A 22,788-nucleotide genomic window follows, 5' to 3' on the forward strand; every position below is an offset into this window, starting at 1 on the left:
GCACTGAATGCTTTTGGACTCCTTCCGTTGTGCAATTTTAAGAAACTGTGATTACAAAAGTTTTAATAATTAAAATAAGGTGGCACTAAGATGCTGTGTGCCACTGTGGCATAGTTGGCTCTCTGGTGCGTTCGCCTTCTCCCACAATGTGTCTTGTCTAGTTAGATGGAAGCTCTTCGGGGGCAGGAACTGTGCTGCTTTGTTTGTGCAGCCCCTGGCACAGTGGGGCCCTATTCTTGGTTGGTCCTGAGGCACTGCTGTAATGAACTTGTTGCATTCATCATGATTATTTATTATGTTGGTACATGCCAATGGAATATGAAATTTAAGGGGTGGGTAGTGGCTAAAATCTAAATTCGCAGGTTGAGATCTCCATGCCCTGGATTAATGAAGATTCAAAGTTGGGGGGAGGAGAACAGCTGAAGTGGATTAAGACCTAAAGTACGATGATAAATACATAACTATTATTATTTATTATTTACTATTAGCTATTTATACATATCAGTACTGCTAATAGAGAACACACACATGCATACATTTATAGTACCGTGCCATCCAAAGACTCACCACTTGGGGTCTTGTGCGCCTTCCATTAAATGCAAAGGACGATGCCCTCTGGGACCAGACACTGCCAGGTGTGTTCCAGGAATGGGATTTTGGGTGGCAGTGTTGGGCCCAGAGGGCTGAATCACAACTTTGAGAGCCGTGGAGCGCTGGAGGAGATGGAGTCCAGGGTGTGCCCCAGTGCCAATGGAGAAATGCGTTAAGACTGTGGAAGTCAAATGGCCTCCAGTTTCATGAGCATTGGGTCTTGCTACACCTGCAGCACTGCGGATGCTTGTGCTTCCCACTGCCATGTTGTCCCCTTGGGCTTGCTGGTATGCAGTTGGCCCCAGGCCCCTAGCTCTCTGAGAACAGTAGCTAAATCACGGTTGCCTCTTGCACGTGTGTGCTAGGCTGCAGGCAGGATCCTTGCTCTCAGCATATAGAGTACATCATAGTGTTTGTGACAGATAACGGCGTGGGCCGTTATATGGGCACTCTTTTCCCCCAAGTTAGGGATGAACTTGGCACTCACAAGTGACAGAGAAATGGGGCCACACATGGGTTTTGTAAATTCATCATCGTAACCACATTAAGCCCACAAAGCTCTTAAGAGAACATGGTGAACAGACCCCCTACGCCTGCATGAAGCCCTATTGAAGTCAATGAGGCAGGGTGCATATGGTTCTCTCTACAGTCGGGGCCTATATTATTTCAGATCCCCACACTGCAAACTTCCGGCACGCTGGCTTCTGGCTCTGACATCCTGGCCCCCTCAATGTCAGTGGCAAAACTCCCAGTGACACCAGCGGGGCTGGGATTTCACTCTCTGTGTATGTATCTCGTGGGACAAGTTGTAGGTTTCTTAGCATTTTAATCAAGTTTATCTCCAAAGTGAGGCTAAAGGCACAAGCTGTCATTCTGTGGCCATCAGAATGAACGATGCACAGACACAATTTCTGGGCATGAGAAATAGACGGAAATGTTTGGGTTGTGAAATTGCACAATATGATATGGTGGAATTTTATGCATCCTTTTTGTTTGTTTGTAATGAATGTTGCCCAACTCTAACCCACTGATAAAATATGTAAAATACTATTAAAACTACATATTTCACATAAATTGCAATAATACACTTGTAAATATTTTATACTATAATAGGGTTCTGATCTCCATTATGGAGTAAAGTCCCACTCCTACAAAGAGTCACTCATGTACACAACTTCAAAGATGCAAGTCATTCCATTGAGTTCAGTGGAACAGACCCCATGCTTAAATTTAAGCACGTGAAAGTCTTTACAGGATTATGCCCCTAATTCTTGAGTTTTAAAAGCTGAAGCCATATTCAAATGATACTAGGCAAAAAGCATCTCGACAGTTTCTGTCACTGTGGTGGTCAGAGGCATTGGTACACCGCAGTCCCTCCTATTCTCTGCCCGTGGCACATAATAGTCTAGTGTCCTGTGGGCTGTGATACTTTGATCTAATTTCAGTTGCTGGGGTAGTGTGCGGGTGCTGGTGGCCTGTGATATTCAAGGGGTCAGCCTAGATGATCTGGTGGTCCCTGGAGGCTGTGAACTCTGACTCTTCTGTGTACTGTTTTTGGATTATAAGCTCTTCGGGAGGAGGGACTAACTCTTCCTGTGTGTTGGTTCAGTGCCTAGCACAATGGGGCCCAGTCTCCCTTGGTGCCTCTAGCTGCTATTGAGATATCAGTTAAATAATTTAATTGGTATTTATTTACATGACTGCAATCTGAAAGTAACAGGTACAAATACTATACTAATAACAGCAAAAAAAAATAATTCTCATCAATGAATATTTAATGTCAGTTGCTTTTGAAGAGTGTATCATTCTGAACTATGCAATGTCTGGAACTGGATCTAGAGCCCATCAAAGTCAATAGGAGTCTTTGAGTGGGCTTTGGATCAGACCCTTACCTAGTTAATGTTTGTATATCAGATGCGGCTGCTGATTTGGCACTAGGCTGTGCTAGTGTTCACTTTAACTCTGCGTGTTGCACCCTTAACTCCATTACACACAAACACAAATAGTTTAGTCAGTGTAACAGCACGTTCCACTCTTCCGCAGAGGTGCTGGTTTCATTCATTAATGACGTGTACTGGTTTGAACAGTGGTGTGCGGAAAGGGAGGTGGTCTGCTGTGTGCAAATTCCTTTAATCCACCCTTCGAATAGGTGTTAGTCTAGTCAGGTATGTCATGCTAACGTCCTGGGACCGACACGGCTACAACAACACTGTGTTAGTCAGGTATGTTCAGACAGCACTGTCATGAAGCATTGAATAGCGTAGAATCCGCTTTATTCAAGAAAGTGGTTCTGAACCTCTACCCAGCCCTGGGGCGAAGTCCTGGCCTTGCTGAAGTCTGAGAGTTTTGCCGTTGGTTTCAGAGGGACCAGGATTTCTCCCGTGGTAGTGAAGACCAGACAGGATACTCCTGCAGGAGGCTCCTTCGTGGATGGCATCCCCTCCTCCATGGATGGTCCCTTGCGTTTTGGAAAGTGCCTCCAGCAGATCCATAGATTTTTATTTTATTATTATTATTTTTTTAAAGCCAGAAGGGACCTGTTCAGTCCTCCAGTATGACCTCATGTATATCACAAGACAGAATTTGGATAGTAGACAGGCACAAGTCAGTGCCTGGCATAAGGAACATATGGGCTGGCCTGGCACTATTTGTTGCTATCTGCCAGACAAAGTGAGGCCAATTTGGCTGTGGCTATTCATGAGCAACAAAAGCAGGCAGTGCTTTAGGCTTCCCTCTCCCTCTCTGAACAGCACAGTGTTGGGTTTTGTATATTTGTGTAGTTTTGTAGAGTCCAGCTGCAACAATGATGGGCACTTAAAACACCCCAATTAAACAAAGAGAGAAAACTAGTCTCTGGGCCTGATCCTGTGTGCACATAACCATGTGTATATTTCTTACCAGAGGAGATCCATTGGCTTTGATAGGGCTCTCCACAGGAGTAGGGTATGCATACATGCAAGTGTTTATAGCATTGGGTGCTTCTTTGGGGTGGATACTGCAAGGTGCTGAGCACTCAGGCCCTGATTGCTTAAGCCTGTGCTATTTATGTGCTTCAAGTTAAGCATGTGCATAAGTGGTTTGCAGGATCAGGGCCAAAGTGCTCAGCACCTTGCAGGATTGAGCTCTTCATCAACCAGCTCTTTTCAGTACAACTATCCAGGAACCGCTCCCAACCGGCATCTTCATAGAGCATGGGAGAATGCAGAATGCTTGGTGTAGCACCTAAAACACAACTCCGTCAGCTGCCATACTGGGTGAAATCCTGGCCCCACTGAAGTCAGTTGCAAGAGTCCCACTGATTTCAATGGCACGGAGATTTCACCCATGGATCCATTCTGTTAGCATCAACAAATACCTTATATAAGAAGTGAAAGCATATTGGCTGTGTTGACAGAGATCCTTTTGGATTGTTCATATATTTTTGCACCGTTTTTCTTTCTCAGTTATCAGATTTAGGTCTCTTTTCTAGTTCTGCTTCCCTCTTGACATCTGGAGTAATGTACTTATAGGATCCAGTTCACATGTACACTAAATAAGACCCCTTTTCACTGCCATCCTGGTATAAAGTAGTCGCCGTGTAAATGAAAATCAGGCCCATACGTAGCCTGGATATGGTAATGTAAGAAGAAGCTATCAGTTCTTTGGGGGATATTAAGGCATTATTTGCCTGTTATTTGTGGTATGTTCTTACAACAAATCAGTAGCAACAGCAAACCCTTCATTTCTGAACAAACATCTCTCTTGAGCAAACATCTGTCTATCTATCTAACCATCTCTCCATTCCTAAGATTCTTACCACTGACTGACCAGAGATGCTAAGCATATCCACTATAACAACGAGGAGTCTTGTGGCACCTTACAGACTAACAAATTTATTTGGACATAAGCTTTCATGGGCTAAAACCCACTTCATCAGTATTTTTCAAAGTTACAAATTCTTGTCCCATCAGGTATAAGGGGAGTCTGGTTTGGCAGGGCTGTGTTAAACAGAGGCTCCAGCTTTATCTTTGGCTGATCCTTTTCCATCTTAGGAAAACATTCATAGAAATTGCTTTTCAAAATAAGTGATTAAAAGACGTTAAAACATGATGTAGCGTGATGTAGAAATGATTTAAAAATACCTTAGGTGACCCTATAACATCCAGTTAAAAAGCAATTTCAGACTGGCGTGCATAAAATGTGCACATGTCTCTCTGACATGTTGTGTGACACGTCTTAGAAAAAGGGATTAGGAAGAAATCAATTTCTCATAATTTATTAATAACCTCGTCATGTCCGTTCTTTTATTCAAAGAATTACAGCAGTTACAATCCCCCTTACATAGTATAGAAATTCTAATACTGTACAAGGGTTATAGTTAGAACTGGCTCTAGGGGTTCTGCTGCCTAGGCAAACTAGCCAGTGGCCACTTCCACTTGCCCTGAAGTCATCCATACCATTAACTTAGATACAAAACCTGCTGAAATCAAAAGGACACTTTCCTTTGACTTCAATGAGCTTTGGATTAGGCCCTTACTAAATATTTTGTTGCCTCTTATATTTCACTGACCCCCTGTTCTGCCTGTCTGATTGAGCCAGTCCTAATTGTATTACACTTTGCATAATGTAGTGCTGATTGAGTTCCTTGTTTTTTTTTTACTCAGCTTCTTTATTTTTAAATTATACCCTGGAGGGTTTGATCTCCTTGCCAGTGGGAGAAATGTATCGTTAGAAATAGCTTTTGTGATACTGTATATTTTTTTGAAGTGCCCGCAGTATCAGTATTTCCATCTCCAAGAATTCAAAAGTCACGAATCAACCCTCCGCCCCACCCCCAAATCATGAGATTGGTTTAAAAATCATGAGATTAAAAGGAAAAAAATCTGGGTTCTGTGTTTTGTAGTTTATGGGCTTTAGGGTGCAGTCTGGTTAAACCTCCAGGCTTTTCTCTGCAACCTTGAGGACTGGAAACCTACTTTATTAAAAAGGAAAGCTGAGATTCTGCATCCGATGAAGTGAGCTGTAGCTCACGATAGCTTATGCTCAAATAAACTGGTTAGTCTCTAAGATGCCACAAGTCCTCCTTTTCTTTATGTGAATACAGACTAACATGGCTGCTACTCTGAAACCTGACATAATCCTGTGACTCCAGGACCTGGAGCTTTAGGGATAACACCACATGTCACGAGACTCATGATAATATTGCAATAGTTGGCAACACTGCACCATGTAACTACTTTCCTTTGGCTTTTAGCATAAAGTTTTGGAGTGACATCACTGGAGCTCAGAAGGCCCATAACACAACAGAGCACAGTGGTTCTGCTACGATGGGGGGGCTAGGAGATACTTTTGTGGCGAGTGTGGGGAACTCTACAGCACCAGCATGTCATGGGACTGAGTTCTGCAGTGCTGCAAGGAGAGAAGGGGAGCTCAAGACCTGCCAACACCACCCCAGCAGTGGACGGTGTCTGGTAGAAAGGGGCTCAGTGTAGCTGATTCAGGAGTGCAGGCCATTTGGGTCATGAACGGCACCAATTCATTGGCTACATTCCCTGTGCAGGAGGCCAAGATACTACTGGATTAAGGCTTTAGGCACAACACACCACTGGCTCCCCGGCTTCACCTCTGCAGTCCTGGCCCCATACCATGGTACCACCTCCCACATGGGCATGACTGGTAGCAGGATGCCTCCTTCACCAGAAAGCGGGGAGCGTGCGCACGTTCTACATCTCACCTCACAAAACACTGTCTCATATAGGCCCAGAGCCAGCCTCTCTGCCATGGCTAGAGCTGGGCAAAATTTTTCAGATGTAACTCCCCCCCCAGCCCCCGCAGTGAAAAATGCAGATTTGGCCACTCAAGAACATTTCACAAATTCATATCAGTTTTGTGGAATTGCTTCAGACGAAAAAAAAAAAACCCAAGAAACCCCAGAAAGTCTAAATGTTGTGTTCGACACTTTCTAAATGAAACATCAATTTTGGGGGGCAAAATGACCTTTTTTCTTAGAAGGTTCCTTCAGATTTATTAAAAAAAAACCAGGAGGGCAGGGGGGAGAAAAATCCATCAAAACACTCAGTCATACGGAGTTTGGTTTTTTTTAAAAATCGGAAACAATTTCTTTTTATTTCACTTTTGTATTTGCCAAAAAAACAAAACAAAAACAAACTGTAAATTGTTTCCAGGTTGACCTAAAACACATTTTTTCCTGATTTTTTTTTTGCCCCCCGGAACGGTCAGTGAACCAGAAAATCCGTCATTTGCACAGCTCTCGCTCTAGCCAAGATCCAGGGTCTTGTGTGTCAGGCAGCTTCCTGATTCTCTGCCCAGCTCAGCCCTGGCCACAGCCCCAGTGCAACCCAGTGGCTGTTCTGTCGTACACCAGTTAGCAAGGGTCCCCAAACCCCCTACATCTGGCCAGGTTGGGGTAGGAGCCAGCTGTGCCGGCTTTACCCAACCTGAAAACTCTCCCAAACTGGTGGGATTCTCATCTGGCCGGATACGCGCTGTGAAACAGGATCCAAACCATGACACTCAATACTTGCTTATGCCTTTTAAAGTGCCCAGCTGTGAACCTGAACACCCGCCGCGCCTGCCAGCACAACCATTACTGATGGTGGGGAGTGCCCATACACACAAGCAATCCCATTCAGGACAACAGCACTGTTTGCACACGTGCTTACCAATGTGCATAAGGGATGCAGAGTCCAACTTGTGGGGATCAGATTTGTTGAGTAAGACGGTGTGAGTTTTATGATGTTCCTTTTCTGACCATAGTGCACTTGAACGTGATTTGGGAGCAGCAATTGTGTTAACACAAATGGATTTTATGGTAAGATTTCAATATGGGTGTATGAGAGCTTTAAAGGGATAATTTGTGTCCCATTGAGTTGATGGTTTATAATGGCACTAAGGCTACGTTTAAATATACTGTGTTTAAACAAAGCAAACAACTCCCCAAGGAAAAACCCTCAAACAAAAAAAACCCAACCAACCAAACCCCCTCACAAAATCTTTCCTACATGCCTTTGATCGGGTGCTCACATATCCAGCAATTCTGCAGTCACGGAATTGACCCCTTGTTGCAGAACTGTGCTCCAGAATCTCAGCCTTCATTTAAAAGCTATTCATTTCCTAGCTTTCATAGTAGCAAGGAAAAATCTTAAAAACCACGACCCCAAATGTAACTAAGGTAGCATTGTCTGCCGACTGTCTGGAACAACAGCTGGGAAAGGAGAACTGCCCCAGACGAATCTGTGGGGTAATAAGACTGCAACATGAAGATGGCAGTGTAATATCAAGACCATTAACTGTTTCATTGTTGATCATTTTAGCAGAGGCATCCAGGTAATGGGTTTATTCCCAATCTTGGACTGCTTCAATTCTTTAATTTATCTGACCCTGTTGCAGAATATCCACTATATCCAGGGACCTGGCTGCAGGGTGTAGATCCTGCTAGCCTCGGAACACGTGGGGTCTAGCCTTGGAGAGGCCAGCCGCTGTTTTGGTTTACGACACTGTGGCGAGTCAGAGTGCTTATGGCCATTTTAAAAGGGTTAAGGCAGTATTTAAAAAACAAAACAAAACCCCAGGAGTATATTTGAGGCAAACAGATGTGCTGTAGAGAACCACACTTGAATACTCTTTAAGGTACCTGAGGTCACACCCTTCTCAGAAGGGATGGAACATAAGGGTGACTGCTGATTGCTGGGGTCAGAATTCTATCGCTCGTGCAAACAAGAGTCCCCACACTTCAGAATCAATCTCTCTCTTATCATTTATGTTAAGGCTCCATTATGCTATACATGATGCCGTGCAGTCTAGTTTTCCCGTAGATTTTTAGGGCCAGGAGGGATCACCAAGTCTGACGTCCTAGTATTATCCCCATTTTACAGATGGGAAACTGAGATGACATGACTTACCCAAGATAATAAAGAGAGTCTGTGGCAGAGCTGGGAATAAAATGTCCTTAGTCCTAGGCCAGCACATTAACCACAAGGCCATGCTCTCAGTTGCAAAGTGCCCTGTTACAGTTCCAAGGAACAAGTGTGGCTGGCCAGAGGCTGATCGACACAATCTGCTGCCCTAGGCAACGTTTCAGGGTGCTGCCACCTCCCACCCGCCATTCAAATTTGGTTTGGCCATTCCTTCATCATGGCGGAGGGGCAGTGGGGCCAAACCTGCTGCCCTAGGTGGCTGCATAGCTTGTCTATAGCTAGAGTGGCGTCTGCGGGTGGCAAACAATAAGAGGGAAGCAAGGATGGAGCAGCCAGAGTGCGGTTACACAGGCTAGTTATGTGTGTAACTTGATGACTGTGAATTATTTGACATTTAAAGAATAGAGATAAATAATAGCAGCAAACCTCCACTAACCCACAGGTATAATTAATCATTCTTTCTATCTTTCCTTCCCTCCCCACCGCACATGCACCCTCCCCGTTTCTGTCAGACTGTGATCACTTTCTAGACATATTGTGCTAAATTCTACATGGGCAATCCCAATTCAAGTCAATAGGAGTTGGAGGTTTGTACCAAGGGCCCAGTTCAGCTCATTGTTTGTATAGCACTTTGAGATATGTGTGAAAGGTGCAAGAAATTAAGTTCTCTTGTACGTATCTAGCTACCTACGGTATGCAGAATATTACAGGCATGGAAACAAGGCAGAGTAGATCAGATGGTGGAAAATTCTAATTGTTACAACCTATACCACTGTATGGTGGGCTTGGTTTTTACAGTCATTCTGTCTGTGACATCAGTAAAACACAAGAGATTAAAATGCAACATTAATATGGGAGTGTTATCAAAAATTCTGAGTACTTCTAAACTTGGCCATGAGACAATACACTTCAGCATCTGTCTGCTGATCTCTGTGTATCCAAGATGAGCAGAACTGGTCCAAGTATATCTAACAGGTCAAGCTTTGAAATGAAGAAGCAATAAGCCAGTGAAATGGTACTATCACCAAAACATGATTGATCAATTGAATTCTATCAGAGACAGTGGACAGTGAGATTAACTCAGGCCTGATAGGTTCAATGAGTTAAAGCATGATGTTCATTTCAGCTTCATTTCACCAGTCTTTGCTTGTGAAATTGGTCAATCAATAGAGGTTGAAGATCATAGATATATATATATCGGTGACCATCTTATAGGGAATATAATCTAGTGTAGTCAGCTCCTGACTCCGGCTGCCTTCAGTGGGTAATGGAGACAGAGCTGAGACTCTGTCAGTGCCATCGAAATGGCCTGATATCTTCTCCAAATGAAAAGTATTTTTGGATCTCTGATGATTTATCTTCCCCCGCCTCCCACCCTCTCACTTTGATCTACGGCAAAAACCATACCCATCTTGGAGAAATATAGTGATTTCTCTTGAAAACATTTCTTCACTGATCAGATATATACACAAAGCTTCTTTATAGTGATATTGTCCCTTGCAAAAATAAATAAGTGTTTAGAAAACTCAGCCAGGATAAATGCAAAGATCTCCCACGGTGCATGTGATTTTTTTGAAACCATTACTTTGATACAGACAGAGACCAAGTAACTGCCTGCTACAAAATGCTGAGGAGATGGGCTGGAAATGCAGTTTACATTTTAAGCAAAGCCTTCAAAGTGGTAATTAAACAAAGTCTTCATCTTTTTTAGACTAATTTACAGGCATGATACAAGGAAACAAATCACCTTTTTTGCCCCTGGTAATATTTCATTTGCTTCACAATGTTTTAAACGTAGTGGGTAACATCCTTCCTAATTAGTTTGCATCTTCTGTAAGGTGAAGTAATTAGGTATGATATTAGGTAATGAAGTTGGACAGTACAAAGTAGAGACGGAAACCATGTCCTTTATTAGTATGAGCTATTAATGCTATTGGTTCTCTGCCTTCTTGATTAACCTTTTAAAGCCATGTTGGTACTTAAAAGAAATGCTCCCAGCGTATTTGTCCTATACAATAATATCATAACTTCAGACAAAAGTATTTCACATAGGCCTATATTTAAGATATATCATTGTTAATAGAATGGGGAAAATGTATTCTAGTTGAATGTGAACCTGAAGCCAGCTCCTCAGCTGGTATAAACTTGTTTAGCTCCATATTTTGATTTATACCCGTTGAAAATCTGGTCAGTCATATTCTGCAATTATACACTAATATTAATAACAGTTACACAATACTATTTTCCTTTAATGGATAAGCAAAGATGGTGTGGAGCTGACTTTTTCATTTCCGTTCTTTTAAATACAATCCTGTAGTTCTAATTTTGCATAGGATTTTTAAAAGTGTCTTAAACACAAGTCTCATTTGTGCTCCTAAGTAACTTCTGAGATTCTTACACATATCCTATTGTTCTGTGAAATCTATCCGGGGTAATTATTTGGGTATACACTATTACTACAAGCAAGGTCACAACTTAGCAAATCCTTTAAGGTGGTATCTCCATTCCTCTCCCCCACCTCCCGAAGTAATTCCTTCTTAAAAAACCAAGACTTTCTACTCATGGATATTATTCAGGCAGCTCAAGGAGTAGATTGTCAGCAATATACATAAATGACGCACCTTCCTGAAGGTGGACCTGTTATACGCCTGACTGTGCCTGTGTTATTTACAGACTTTTATTTACTGCTGGGAACTCCTTTACTAGCACGAGTGTTGATTATATTAGCCTACAGCTGCCTAAACTGATTCAGATTTATTCAGACGGTGGCCAACATTTCTTGTTAAAGTGAAGCTCACTTTTCAGGGTAAAAGAAACAACAACAACTAAGGAGGAGTTTGTAGTTTTGCTTATTGATCCGAAGAAAGCCGCACAGAGAGCTCTGACTGCCTTTCTTCTAGTGAGGAATGGCCAGTGGTAAGTATGGAATGGGGAGTCTTTGGGAGCCTGTTGGGATGTCAGTGGGACGCTTCAACTGGCCTGAAAGACCCTGACAAACACGGGTGGTGTCAGACACAATGAGTCCTTTCCTTGAGAATTGTGTGCTAGATTGTGACTTGGATTACATGGTCCACAGGGATAAGACTCTGCCCCCCCAACTTTGATTTGCTACCTGGTTGTTGGGTCTGGGGATGCAGGTTTAAGCAGGTGCACCACTCCCCCAGATCAGGTGGGCAGGGCAGGGAAGGCACAGCCAACCGTAACTGAGCCAGAACGTATGGCTGTTGTAGTCAGCTGCTGGTATAGGCCAGCAGAAACTTACAACCCCCAAGGAGCAGGGGCAAATCTGGGAGGGAATTGTGAGTACATGCCTCGGCAGCACAATGCTTCCTGGGGTTTCGTCTGGGGTACCATGGTGTGCATCATTACCCCTTTTGACCTGAGCAGCAAGCCATGAATCAGGGACTCCTAGGTTGTTCCAGTTAGGAGGAGAAATTGGTGAGAGTCAGGTATTTTCTGGTGTAATTTTGTTGATTTGCAGGGAATGTGCACAATCTTGTTTCCCTGAACACCATAGGAATCAAACAGCAGGAGACAGTTCCTTTGTTCACTTTTCCAGGCTTGCCCTTCCAGCCAGCACTCTGTACCTAGAAAGCTTTTTCTGAGCTTTACCTCAGGGACACATGACGGTGCTGCCAGGTGTCTCCTTGGCTTTCTCTCTCTGCTTCTGGCTTGCTTCTGTCTCACTGTCCCTGGGTGTATCGCTGCCCACAAAATCCAGATTACTGGATGGGATCTCATACCCCCTTTGTTTTAGGTGAGGCTGTTTAGCTGATTCTCACAGCTCATGAGGGGGAAGAGATCCCAAGCATTTGGATGAGGTTTAACCCAACCCACAACAGCACCATCACTTACATAAGACTGTGCCTAAAGACCGAAACTTGCCTATAAAATATAAACACACACACACACACACACACACATATATATATACCTGGGGCTGTAAAGGATGAAGCATTTGCTTTGGGACAGTATCCTCTTTCGAATCAAGGAGAATACTGTGCTTGCCTCCTTTATTAGCATTTCTGGAAAGATGCCATTGGACTGGGAACTAATTGTTTTGCAGAGTAGGTGGGTGCGCACATCCTGTTACTGTCAACAAAACATAACCCTCCTAGGCTGGTGCATTGATTATATGAAAAATGTCTTTACCGCTCCCTGGTGCCTGTTTATAACCCAAACTGCTTCAACCTGCCAACGGTCTTTTAATGATCGAAGATGTTCTGATGAACTGAAACAATGCATGATGCTAATGATAATTATCTTGCATTTATATAATGCCTTACAGTCAAATGTGCTCCAAAGACCTGTATGAACTTTACTATTTGACATTATGTACTATGTCCAGGAGATCGGAAGCATGTTGTCCTCCAGTGGAACAAACCCATTCCATAGCGAAATGCAGTGACTATTTAACAGTGCACAGCAATGCTGAGTACCAGTTCAGGACAGGAAGCATATGCACTGGAAAGTTCAGGTGTTGGGGGGTTGCAGAGGGAGTGTTGGGGGTGGGGTGGGGGTGGATTTAGGTAAGCAGAATGCAACTAACAAAGTTGGAAACTGCTCAGGACAGTGGAGACAAAACCACTCCTTAATGGTCACAAGTAATCAAAACAGAATTAGTCCCAGAATCGTTTTTGCCTGTCTCTATATCTTGATAGTGCACCATGTATTGTACATCATTCAGCTAAAACAAAACCAAGTTGTACCAGAAAGTGCTCCAGGTTGCATTCACTGGAAAGGAGGGCAGATCCTGCCCCAAAGTCAGATCCTTCTGCACTGTTGCTGGGATGCAGTGAGGACCTTACTTTGAGGGAGGATCTGTCCTTAAAAGCACCCTAAACAAGCAGCTGAATATCCTATCCTAAATGAGTTGAAAAATGGTGTATTAATTATTATTATTATTATTGTTGTATTGAGGTAGAGCTCCAGTCCCCTGTGCTAGGCGCTGGCCACATACAGAACTAACAGATGGTCCCTGCCTTAGAGACATTAAAAGCTAAATATGGCTTTTGTCAGCTTGTCCTACCTCCCTGGTTTTGGGGGTTGGAATGGGCATTTGTGGGTTTCACAGCGGCCAAGGCTTAGCCCCAGAGCATTTCTGGTTCTTCTTCTTGTGTAATCAGCCATAGCTGAAAGAGCTGGTGTAACTCTGGGTACTGAAAGAAAATGGCTGCCTTATGCAAATCTGGAAAAAAGGGGCTAAAGGAGGGCGTGCATAATGTGCCGTATAGAAGGCACCTGCTAAGATACTTTTTCCTTGCTTGTTGTCCTGACCATATCACAGCCCTTATTGAATCCCTACACTGGTTCCCCTTTCATCACCACACCAAGCTCTGATCTTGACCTTCAAGGGCCTTAACAATGTTGCCTCTCCCTACTTATCCACTCCTATCTTGTAGCCCTGTGCTCCTGGCAGCTCCACTGATGATACCTGCTTTGGAGATCTGTTTGTCTCCTCTCACAACCGCCTCCGTGCTTTCTTCCATGCTGCCCCCACGTCCTTCCTGCACAGGTCTGCAAAGGCACTGCCCTCTTGTCTTTAAGTCACCACTTGTGGTGAGGTATACGTGGAGTCCTCCAGCTAATGCTGACTGGATCAAGTGGCTGTGAGGGGTGGATGAGACTGGAGAGTGTGTGTGTGATATATCAAAGGACTTTCAAAATTGAGTATATCTGGCTAGAGCCCTGTCCCCTACCCTTCGTATGTCTCTTGTCTTAGATAGTCTGCGTCTTGAGTAGGGACCGTGTCACACTAGGTGTTCGCACAGCGCCTAGCACAATGGGGCCCTGATCCTGATGGGGGCTTTTGGGAGCAATTGTAATGCTACTAAATACTTCTACTGCTACTACTTACGATTCTGAAAGTTATTTTTGGTAACCCAGGTAGTCAGTAACATCCGGTGATGTAACCAAATGATGGCTTGAGCCAAAATAAAGCTAATTCTAATCTTCAGATATGCCCACCAATAAATAAATAAATAAATAAAAAATCAATGGATGTGCTTAGTGCAAATATGTGGTGTTGCAATTGTTTCTCGTGAAACTAGAATCCACTGCACCATATTTAAACAAAACCAGATCCAATTATACACCCACTCTTTTGATATATAAACATTGCAGGAACCATTAGAAACGCATGGAACATTTTCCGGGTCATTCTATATCTTAGATTATTTTTCTCCCTTTCATCACCCCCTCCTAGGCTGAAATTGTGTAAAGCTTTAACTTCAAAGCCAAATTGTGAATAACATTGGTTTAACCTGAAATTTAAAGCTGGCATTTCCATGCTCTGTAGACAGGGGCTCCCTGGCCTTTTGCTACCATGCAGCTAGCAACCAGAATTTTAATTTTATAAGCCATGGTTGACTAAACCCAGCACTAGGTCTATTAGATATTATTTGATTTGGAATAGAAAAAAGATTTAAAGATACACTGCTCTCCTGTAAACCTTTGTACCTTTTCACACTACTGTATGCATGTCTAGACATTCTGTTCAAAGGACAAGTTCAGATTTTCCCTGATGGATTAAAAAATTGACTTTAAAACTGTTAAATAAACCTACCCGTGATATTCCTAATTTAAATCAGAATGACTGTGTCTAAACAGGTAAATAAAAAGAGGTTATGACTTGAAACATTGGCTATAAAACAAAAGGATTCCTCTTTCTTTTTCCTGGTTTGTCTTCCTAACAGCAACCACACATTCTGTGGGACCAGTATGTTAAAGATGCTGGCCAAAGTTTTCCAAAGTGATTCGTGATTTTAAGTACCTCACTTTTGAGGATCCAATTTGATACACCTTAAAGGGCTCTGATTTTCTCAGTGTTGGTGCGCTGAGGTTTGTGGAAACGAAGGGGCTTTAAATTGTTTCAAGTTGGGCACGCAAAATTACTTTTAAAAATCTTAACCGCTGTACATAAAGACCTAATCCTGCATAAATGTAAATCAGTGGGAGTTTGGCATGGATTTCAAAGGGCGCAGGATTGGGTCCTACAGGAAGAGTGGTTGTTGCATAGATCTCTTTAGATACTTGCCATCTGCAAGTTTAAATGATGCAGAACCTGTAGTAACAATTGTTAATGCTGCTGGACATCTACAAGCCATTCATAATGGAAGCCATCTTAAATGTAAATAAAACCTTATCTCGTAGGGTATGTTTGAGTTATACAACTCAAACTGTCTTTAAGGCCAGCCCTTGTCTTTAAAATGTGCTCATTTTGGTAGCTAGTGCAGTGTTGCCAGCTCTCACAATTTATTGCAAGTCATGTGGTATCTGGTGTTTTTATTTAAAGCTCCTGGAGTCATGTGAATATGGGAGAATCTCAGCTTTCGTTTAATAAAAGTACATTTGTAGCCCTCATGGTTGCAGGGAAAGGCATGAAAATGCTACCAAGTGCATCTTAAAGGCTCAGAAATCAAAAGGCAAATAAAAAGCAACCATGTTTTTATCTTCTGAAAATCTTGTTACTTTTAAGCCAATCTCTTGATTTTTGGGGGGCCTGTTTCATAATTTTTGAACCTCTGGAGCTGGCAAAACTGCTGAGCAATGTTGCTAGTCTCTGCGAAATGAATGGGCCTAGAAAACACCCATTGATCTTCAGGAGCTAACCATCCCACCGCTACGGTAAAATCTTATAACTAATACAAGCGGCCACTACAACCGACACTGGATTGTGAGTCAGGAGCCAAGAGGGCAAAGCAGGCCAGACCCTCTAGGATATAGTCATGGTGCCTACTGGCGAGTGCCAGGCCATCTTTGATAGCTGGGCTGCTATTGGTCAGTCCTAGTTTCTGACCAGCCCTGGGATTGGCTGGTGGGCTACTACCTAGAAAAGGTGGAGCTGGCTGCAAACAGGCCTCTTTTTGCTCTGCCCTCCACTGCTATAGAGCAGACGGCAAAGTTTAGTGTTGCACTGAAATTCACCAGTGAAAAATGTGGCTTGCAGCACAGCAGGAACACCCTTATTCTGCAGGTAGAAGAAGCAGCTAATACATTTAGCGTGTGTGTATGACCGAGGGGCTAGGAAAATCTGCCTGTAACACCTCAGCTGCTGTGTCTTGATGCTATGAACCCTCAGGAATTAGGCATATGGTAACAATGGAACATGTCCATTGCCACTGACGTTTGTTTTTGGGGGCATGGAGAACTGCCTTTTTAAAGATTATTGATAACAGTAAATGTTTATCCCTTGGATCCTGATCATTTTGTTATGTATCAGGATAAAGACACTTTGGACTTGAAAATATCCATTTGCACCTAAGAGAAAGCTAGCCTTTACAGTACCTTATGAAGTTAGCAATGGAATGTGTTTAGGAAATTGCGTTAAGACTTTTCTATTATAAATGACCCCGCTGTTTAATAGAGTCTCTTCTACAAATGTTTAACTTTTCCTTTGGCTTTTGAACACGCTGACACATGTAATCAAAGGACAGAGTGGAACACAGTGAGAGGCCTCTGTGCTGTGGCGGTCATTGTAATAGCTATTTATTCTTCTGTGTATTTTGTCATCTTTGAAAGGTATTCAGGAATCTCCAGTACCAAATGGCCATTCCCTCCCGGGTAGAGATTTCCTTCGGAAACAGATGCGAGGAGATCTTTTCACCCAGCAGCAGTTAGAAGTGTTGGATCGGGTCTTCGAGAGGCAACATTATTCTGACATCTTCACAACAACTGAACCCATCAAACCAGAGCAGGTACGATTGTGAACCACCAAGCTTTCCAAATGCACACTTTCTGGCTGTAGACACTTTCTTGCAGGAGATCACCAAACACTTAGTTCTCTCATTCTAAGTAGCAGAACATTGGAGAGTGGGTATCATGTCAAACTCTATAGCAATAAGTGCACAGCAGTCATACAGGAGTTTGGTTTTAAAAGATGCTGCTTAAAGGATACAAAGTGTTTGGGGTGTGAAGTTGCATCGGATGGTAGCTATATAGCAGGATTTGCAAAGAAGGGCAAGGTTTTCAGAATTGTGCAGCTAATTTGGGTGCATAATTACTGTGACTGTGCATATAAAGTGGGGTTTTGCACATGTAAATGACCAGTCTGTCATCTAACTGGCCATTTGCTCAGGCAAATACCTGATTTGTGTATACAGTTTGGATGATTGCATGTGCAGATCAGTTGTGTAGTTCTGAAAAATCTGGTCCTGTTTTTAGGAAGATCTTATATTTTCACTCCCGTTTTTCACATATGGGCATAAAGCACTTACAGGTGTTGACTTACTCTGTTTGTTTGCTAAGTAGCAGGTTCTCCCTGCTGTTAGGCCACTGCCTGCTATTTAGTCACAGGTGCAGAACGTGGCTTTGCTGTCCTCTGTGTGATGTAGAAATTAAACTATTGCTGGCCGTTCAAATATAGGGTTCACTTGCCACTGGTTCTGTATTTAGCAAAACATCCGATTAATCACTGGTAATCTCCTGCATTTCCACTGTTGAACCAGGGTTCCAGGTTGTAAAGATGGAAGGACTGATCTCCCTTGCTTGAGAGCAATGGAGGGATATCCAGAAAGTGGGAACATCCTGGATAAATCTGGGTTCTGGTAGGAGCTCAGGAATGGAGAAATATGTTGCTATTAGTTTTTTGAGAGAGTCCTTTGCAGTGCTGAAAATTATGCATTATGTTGGAAATCCCATGAGCCTTCGATCACCAGTGTGATCTCTAAATATTGGAGAAGCTTCTGATTGGTTTTGTGGTTGTTGCAGTGTGCACTATTTATGAATGTTGCAACTCTGAACCTGAACTGGTAAAGCCCCTTTCCACTAGGTCACAGTTCATATCCAGCAGTGATGGGGCAGAGGGAAGGAGGCTCAGATCACAATGGGCTTGTTTTGTTCCTAGTTAGAAAAAGCAAACAAGGCTGTCACTGTGGGTGAGAGGAAAGCAAGCACTGAGAGACTCAAAGAGTGAAATGCCGTTGGGTGCCACTAGATGGTGATTAGTCCATCGCTAACGTCCGTCCGTCGTGGTAACATGGAGATGCTAGCACCGCACTTGTCCACATTGTCGACTCTTTCCACATTGGCTACATAAAAGTTTTTAGCTGATAGTTCTCTTTCAGTTTCCTTACTTTCACGGGTCGAAAATGATTAAAAAGAAAATGCTGTGGTGGAAAAAGACCGCTTTGCCACCTTGTTGAATCTTCCAGATTCTGAAGGATCCAGCGTCACTCGGAATTGGAGTGTGAAGTCCGAGTACCCAGCCCGGCGACAGATCTGGGCGGGTGAAGTGTTGTAGGGTACCGAACCCTGGCGGTGGGCCTGTTGCTCAGTCTAAGCAGAACAAAAGGATCAGCCCAGGAGTGCTGTGCTATCCTGACCACCACACAGTCAGCTGGCTGTGGTGAAGATTGATCGCATCAGATCCTTTTTATCTGTATTTTTGGGTGGCTGGTCCTGCTAGTTAGTCGTGAATTAAATGGGAGGAATGGGCCCACTAATTTAATAACTAAGGCCTGGATCCTCCAAGGTACGTAGGCACCTAACTCCCACTGAAATCTATCCGTTAGGTGTCTCCATACCTTGGAGGTTCTGGGCTTAAGGGCTTGATGCTGTGAGGTGCTGAGCACCTACTGAGAACCTCTGAGCATCTGTAGCTCCTGTTGAAGTTACTGGGAGCTGAGGGTGTTCAGCACTGCAGAACTGGCCTTCATAGGATTTGATACATTTAATCAAAAATGGAGTTTGCAGCCTGGTTGCCTTATAGAGGTCTGAGTGCATTCGCCTGTCTGGGGAAGCTTGGACTCAGGGTTTCCGTTTGTACGACAGGCTGGTCGTTATTTTCACAGCTAGAAGACCGGCAATCCTAATGAACGCTGACGCTATGTACAGTAGCTCTGCTCCATAACTTTTAGCAGATGGAGCCCACCTCAGGCCTCCTAAGAGAGGCCAGCCTAGCCCTGCAGACGTGAAGCCCCCCAAAATGGGGAGTCTCTCTGGCTCCAGGCTCAGATCCAAAGAAATCAATTATAAACAAAATGTTTAAGATCTTAATTGCTAGAAGGGGAAAACCAGAAATCTCCTGGCAATATAGTCACAGCAGCCTTAAAAGCCTGATCCAAAGGCCACTGAACTTAATGGAAAGAATCCTGTTGAGTTCAAGGGCCTATGGGTCAGGTGCTAAACTAGCAATAGGGGTAGGAATGATTAGCTATTGCTGAGGAGATACAGAAATATGCTATGCAAGTCATTCGACCCAGAGGTGTGGCATTCTGGCCCATTGTGACAATAAACTGCCTGCTCCCTAACTCAGATAAATATCCACAACTGTCTGCAGCGCTTCCAATTTTAGTAATTTTACTTAGGCCCAGCCTTTCTTGAGTTCAAGAAGTGGTTTGCTTGAGTGGGAGCTCCAGGATTTGGTCCGCTATTCACGCAGGTGAATTACAATTCTCTATCCATTCGAATATGGAGCCTCCCACAGTTCTGCCTTGGGAGCCCCCCGTGCGGATTTTCAAATGAGTGGTGAATGGAGATGTGGTCACGCTACAAAATGCACATCTAGGTTTTGAGACTTCGGGGCATTGACGCTTGGGCTTTGGCTCAGCCTGTCATGAAGAGAAAGGTCATCTGCGACGTTTAGAGGTGGATCCTGGTTTGGATTTTGAGCTCCTTCAAAGTTTGTGGTGTTTGGATTGCAGCATGTTAGTTTGGTGTCAGCTCTAAACTGAGGGTCTGCAAACGAAAGGCAAAACTCTTCTGTCTGATGCTCGCGTGTGGAGCACGAATAGGTGGCCGCGGGAGCTCCATGTGTAGATGAGGCTGAAGATCTTCAATGCAGGATGGAGAAGAGAACTGTGTTTGGAGGTAGCTTACCATGGACTAGGTCTAGGTGTGGTGCAGGGAGCAGGTTGCACTTGCTGCGTGGCTGGCAGTGCCTCTGCCCCTATGCGCTCCCACTCTGAAGGAATTCAGGCCGAACTGGTTGAAATCCTCCCACGGGCTCTTGCTGGGACATGGCTCTGTGTATGTGTCAGTGTTATGTACTGATTTAGGGCGCTTACTTACCTTGGTGAACGCTTACCCAAATAAGCAGCCCTGCTGATGCCTCATGGGCATGCTCCGCTGCCTGTTCTCAGTCTATTGAATTTTATTCTTCACATTTTGTTTTAGTCTAGCGTGGGCATAGCCCATGCCAGCTCACAATGTGCGGTTGTCAGACCCCATAAGCTAAGTAAGATTCAGCTGTGTCAGGACTGGAGCGGGGGACTTCTAAAGGAATTCCAGGCTACCAGAGGCACCGGTGCAGCTTCTGAGTCAGGGCTGAAAAAATGCCACAGCCTGGCTCTGGAAATGCTGTGCCTGATGACAGATGGTTTAAGTCCTCAGGACACTTTTCACGCAAGTAGGTGTGACAGCATCAATTCCAGCTTCGGTAACTGTGCTTCACCTGAAGTTTCATTTCTCTGTGGTATTCGTTTTTGCTTCCTGCCCTGAAGTGTTGTGTAGTTTTTCCCTCCGATCTGCAAAACAGCTGCTGTGTGGTACCCCAGGGGTGATTGCAATGCAGAGGTGGGTAAACTGATTGATTGTGGTTTATACGGAGCATTTGGCACATCTGAGAGACTTCAGGCAGGGGTGTTGTGAAACCACATTCACTCATGTTTTTGGGGGGTGAATCTAGTGATAAGCACCATAGAAAAGCCCAGGAGGAAATTAATAATTCTATCTCCAGAGCAGGGTTGAAATAGTGTGCAGTAAATAAGGCCTGGGGGTCAGACACTGAACAATGAGGAGAAAACAAAATGTTGAATAGCTGTTCATTTAGTGAGCATCATCCAGTCAGTGCACACAGACACACAAGGGGGCCGAACTAAGGTTGCAACAGAACCTTAATTCTAGCATTTCCTAACTTTTGGGTGGTTGGCTTTGCAACCTACATGTTCTTTTAATGTACAGTTTTGTATGCATAAATGCATATGTACATGTTGTAATGTTAAGGTTGTAAGGTCAAGCACTCAAAAGTTAAGAAATGCCAGAATTAAGGTCACCCGTGAAACCTTAATTTGATCCCCTTGCACATACGCGTTCTGGATGGGGGGAAATGCAAAAGAACCCTTCCTGTAAATATTAATTCCTTTTGTCATTTTGTGTCCTTATGTGTTCACTTTCTGCAAGCATCCCGTGATCAGTTTGCACTGGCAGGAATGTTTGGCATAACATAGATTTCATGTATTCCTAGAAACTGAATTTTAAGTTCTCTCTCACAAATATTTGCACCAGAAGCCCTGTTGCATTCTTCTAATCAAGAAACAAACTGACACCATCTGACCTTTCTGATCAGTCACAGCAAAGAAACCCAGCTTGAGCTTCCCATATTTCTGGTCCATCGTCAAAGAAAGACGTTCAAACCATCTTTTCCCAGGCTGGGATCAGAACCTGCTTTTCTTTTTGGTGTCATCTTGGTGTGGGGGCCAGGTCTTGTGGTGAGCTACCCCTTGATGGAGCTTCGTGGGACATGCCAATTGGTCACCCAAGAGCGTCTATCTTCTGAAGGACGGGGATATAACTCTGCTGCTGTCGTCGGGCTCCACATCCTGTTACTGTTCCTAGTGCCACCAGCAGCTGAACTGGTTTTACCCGTACCTGCCAGCAGCCTCAGGCAGAAAACCAGGAGATGTTTAATGAGCACAAATTTATGTAAATTGGATTAAGCCTTACATAGGCTGGGTGGCTGGCCCTGATTACCGCCATCCGTGTAATTGCATGGCACAATCACTGCTGTCAACAGGCAAAGCTACTGTTTGCACTGGAGGAGCTTAGGCCAGGTGCAGACTCCACCAGTGAAAAGACTGGCTTTGCCTGTCTGCACTAAGCGCTGCAACAGTGCAGCTACACGGACAGCAGGCCACAGACAGCTGTTGTCAGTGCTGGTCTCCAGTCTAGACAGCGCCTTAGGGTGTGTCTTCACTGCAGAATTAACTCGGCTTTTGCTTAGGTGTTGCCCCAACCTATCCCCGTCCACGCACAAAACTGTCTCAGCTGGGCATGGGCTGGTGCTTTAATCTGGACTAGTTGGCCCATCTGGGGCAATAGGCTAAAGCCCTGGTCCTGCTTCTACTCAGCTGGCTCTGCCCACTTTCCACAGAGGACACAGACTAGTTCCACTCTGTGCTGATAGTCCTTCATTGCCTCGCCACAATTCTGCTCTTGAGCCCAGAAGGACAGACCAGATCTCCCACTACTCGCTGGGAAAGAACCCTAAAGTGGATCAGCTGATGGCAGCGCCAAGAACCACAGGAGAGCACGTGTGGGAAACCAGACTCTTGACTGGTTTTGC

The 22,788-nt window shown here is 44.0% G+C and overlaps 1 protein-coding gene across 3 annotated transcripts in view; it reads left to right on the forward strand.

Moving 5' to 3' along the window:
- The window catches only part of PAX5 (paired box 5), a 231,019-nt gene that overhangs the window by 68,390 nt on the left and 139,841 nt on the right, over positions 1 to 22,788 (forward strand). For all 3 annotated transcript variants that reach the window (XM_077816513.1, XM_077816515.1, XM_077816514.1), the window contains one exon: positions 17,028 to 17,203. In XM_077816513.1, coding sequence (XP_077672639.1) covers positions 17,028 to 17,203 — 176 coding nt within the window. The remainder of the gene's footprint in view (positions 1 to 17,027; positions 17,204 to 22,788) is intronic.

The sequence above is a fragment of the Eretmochelys imbricata genome, chromosome 5 (genome assembly GCF_965152235.1).
Source record: "Eretmochelys imbricata isolate rEreImb1 chromosome 5, rEreImb1.hap1, whole genome shotgun sequence".
Taxonomy (NCBI): Eukaryota; Metazoa; Chordata; order Testudines; family Cheloniidae; genus Eretmochelys; species Eretmochelys imbricata.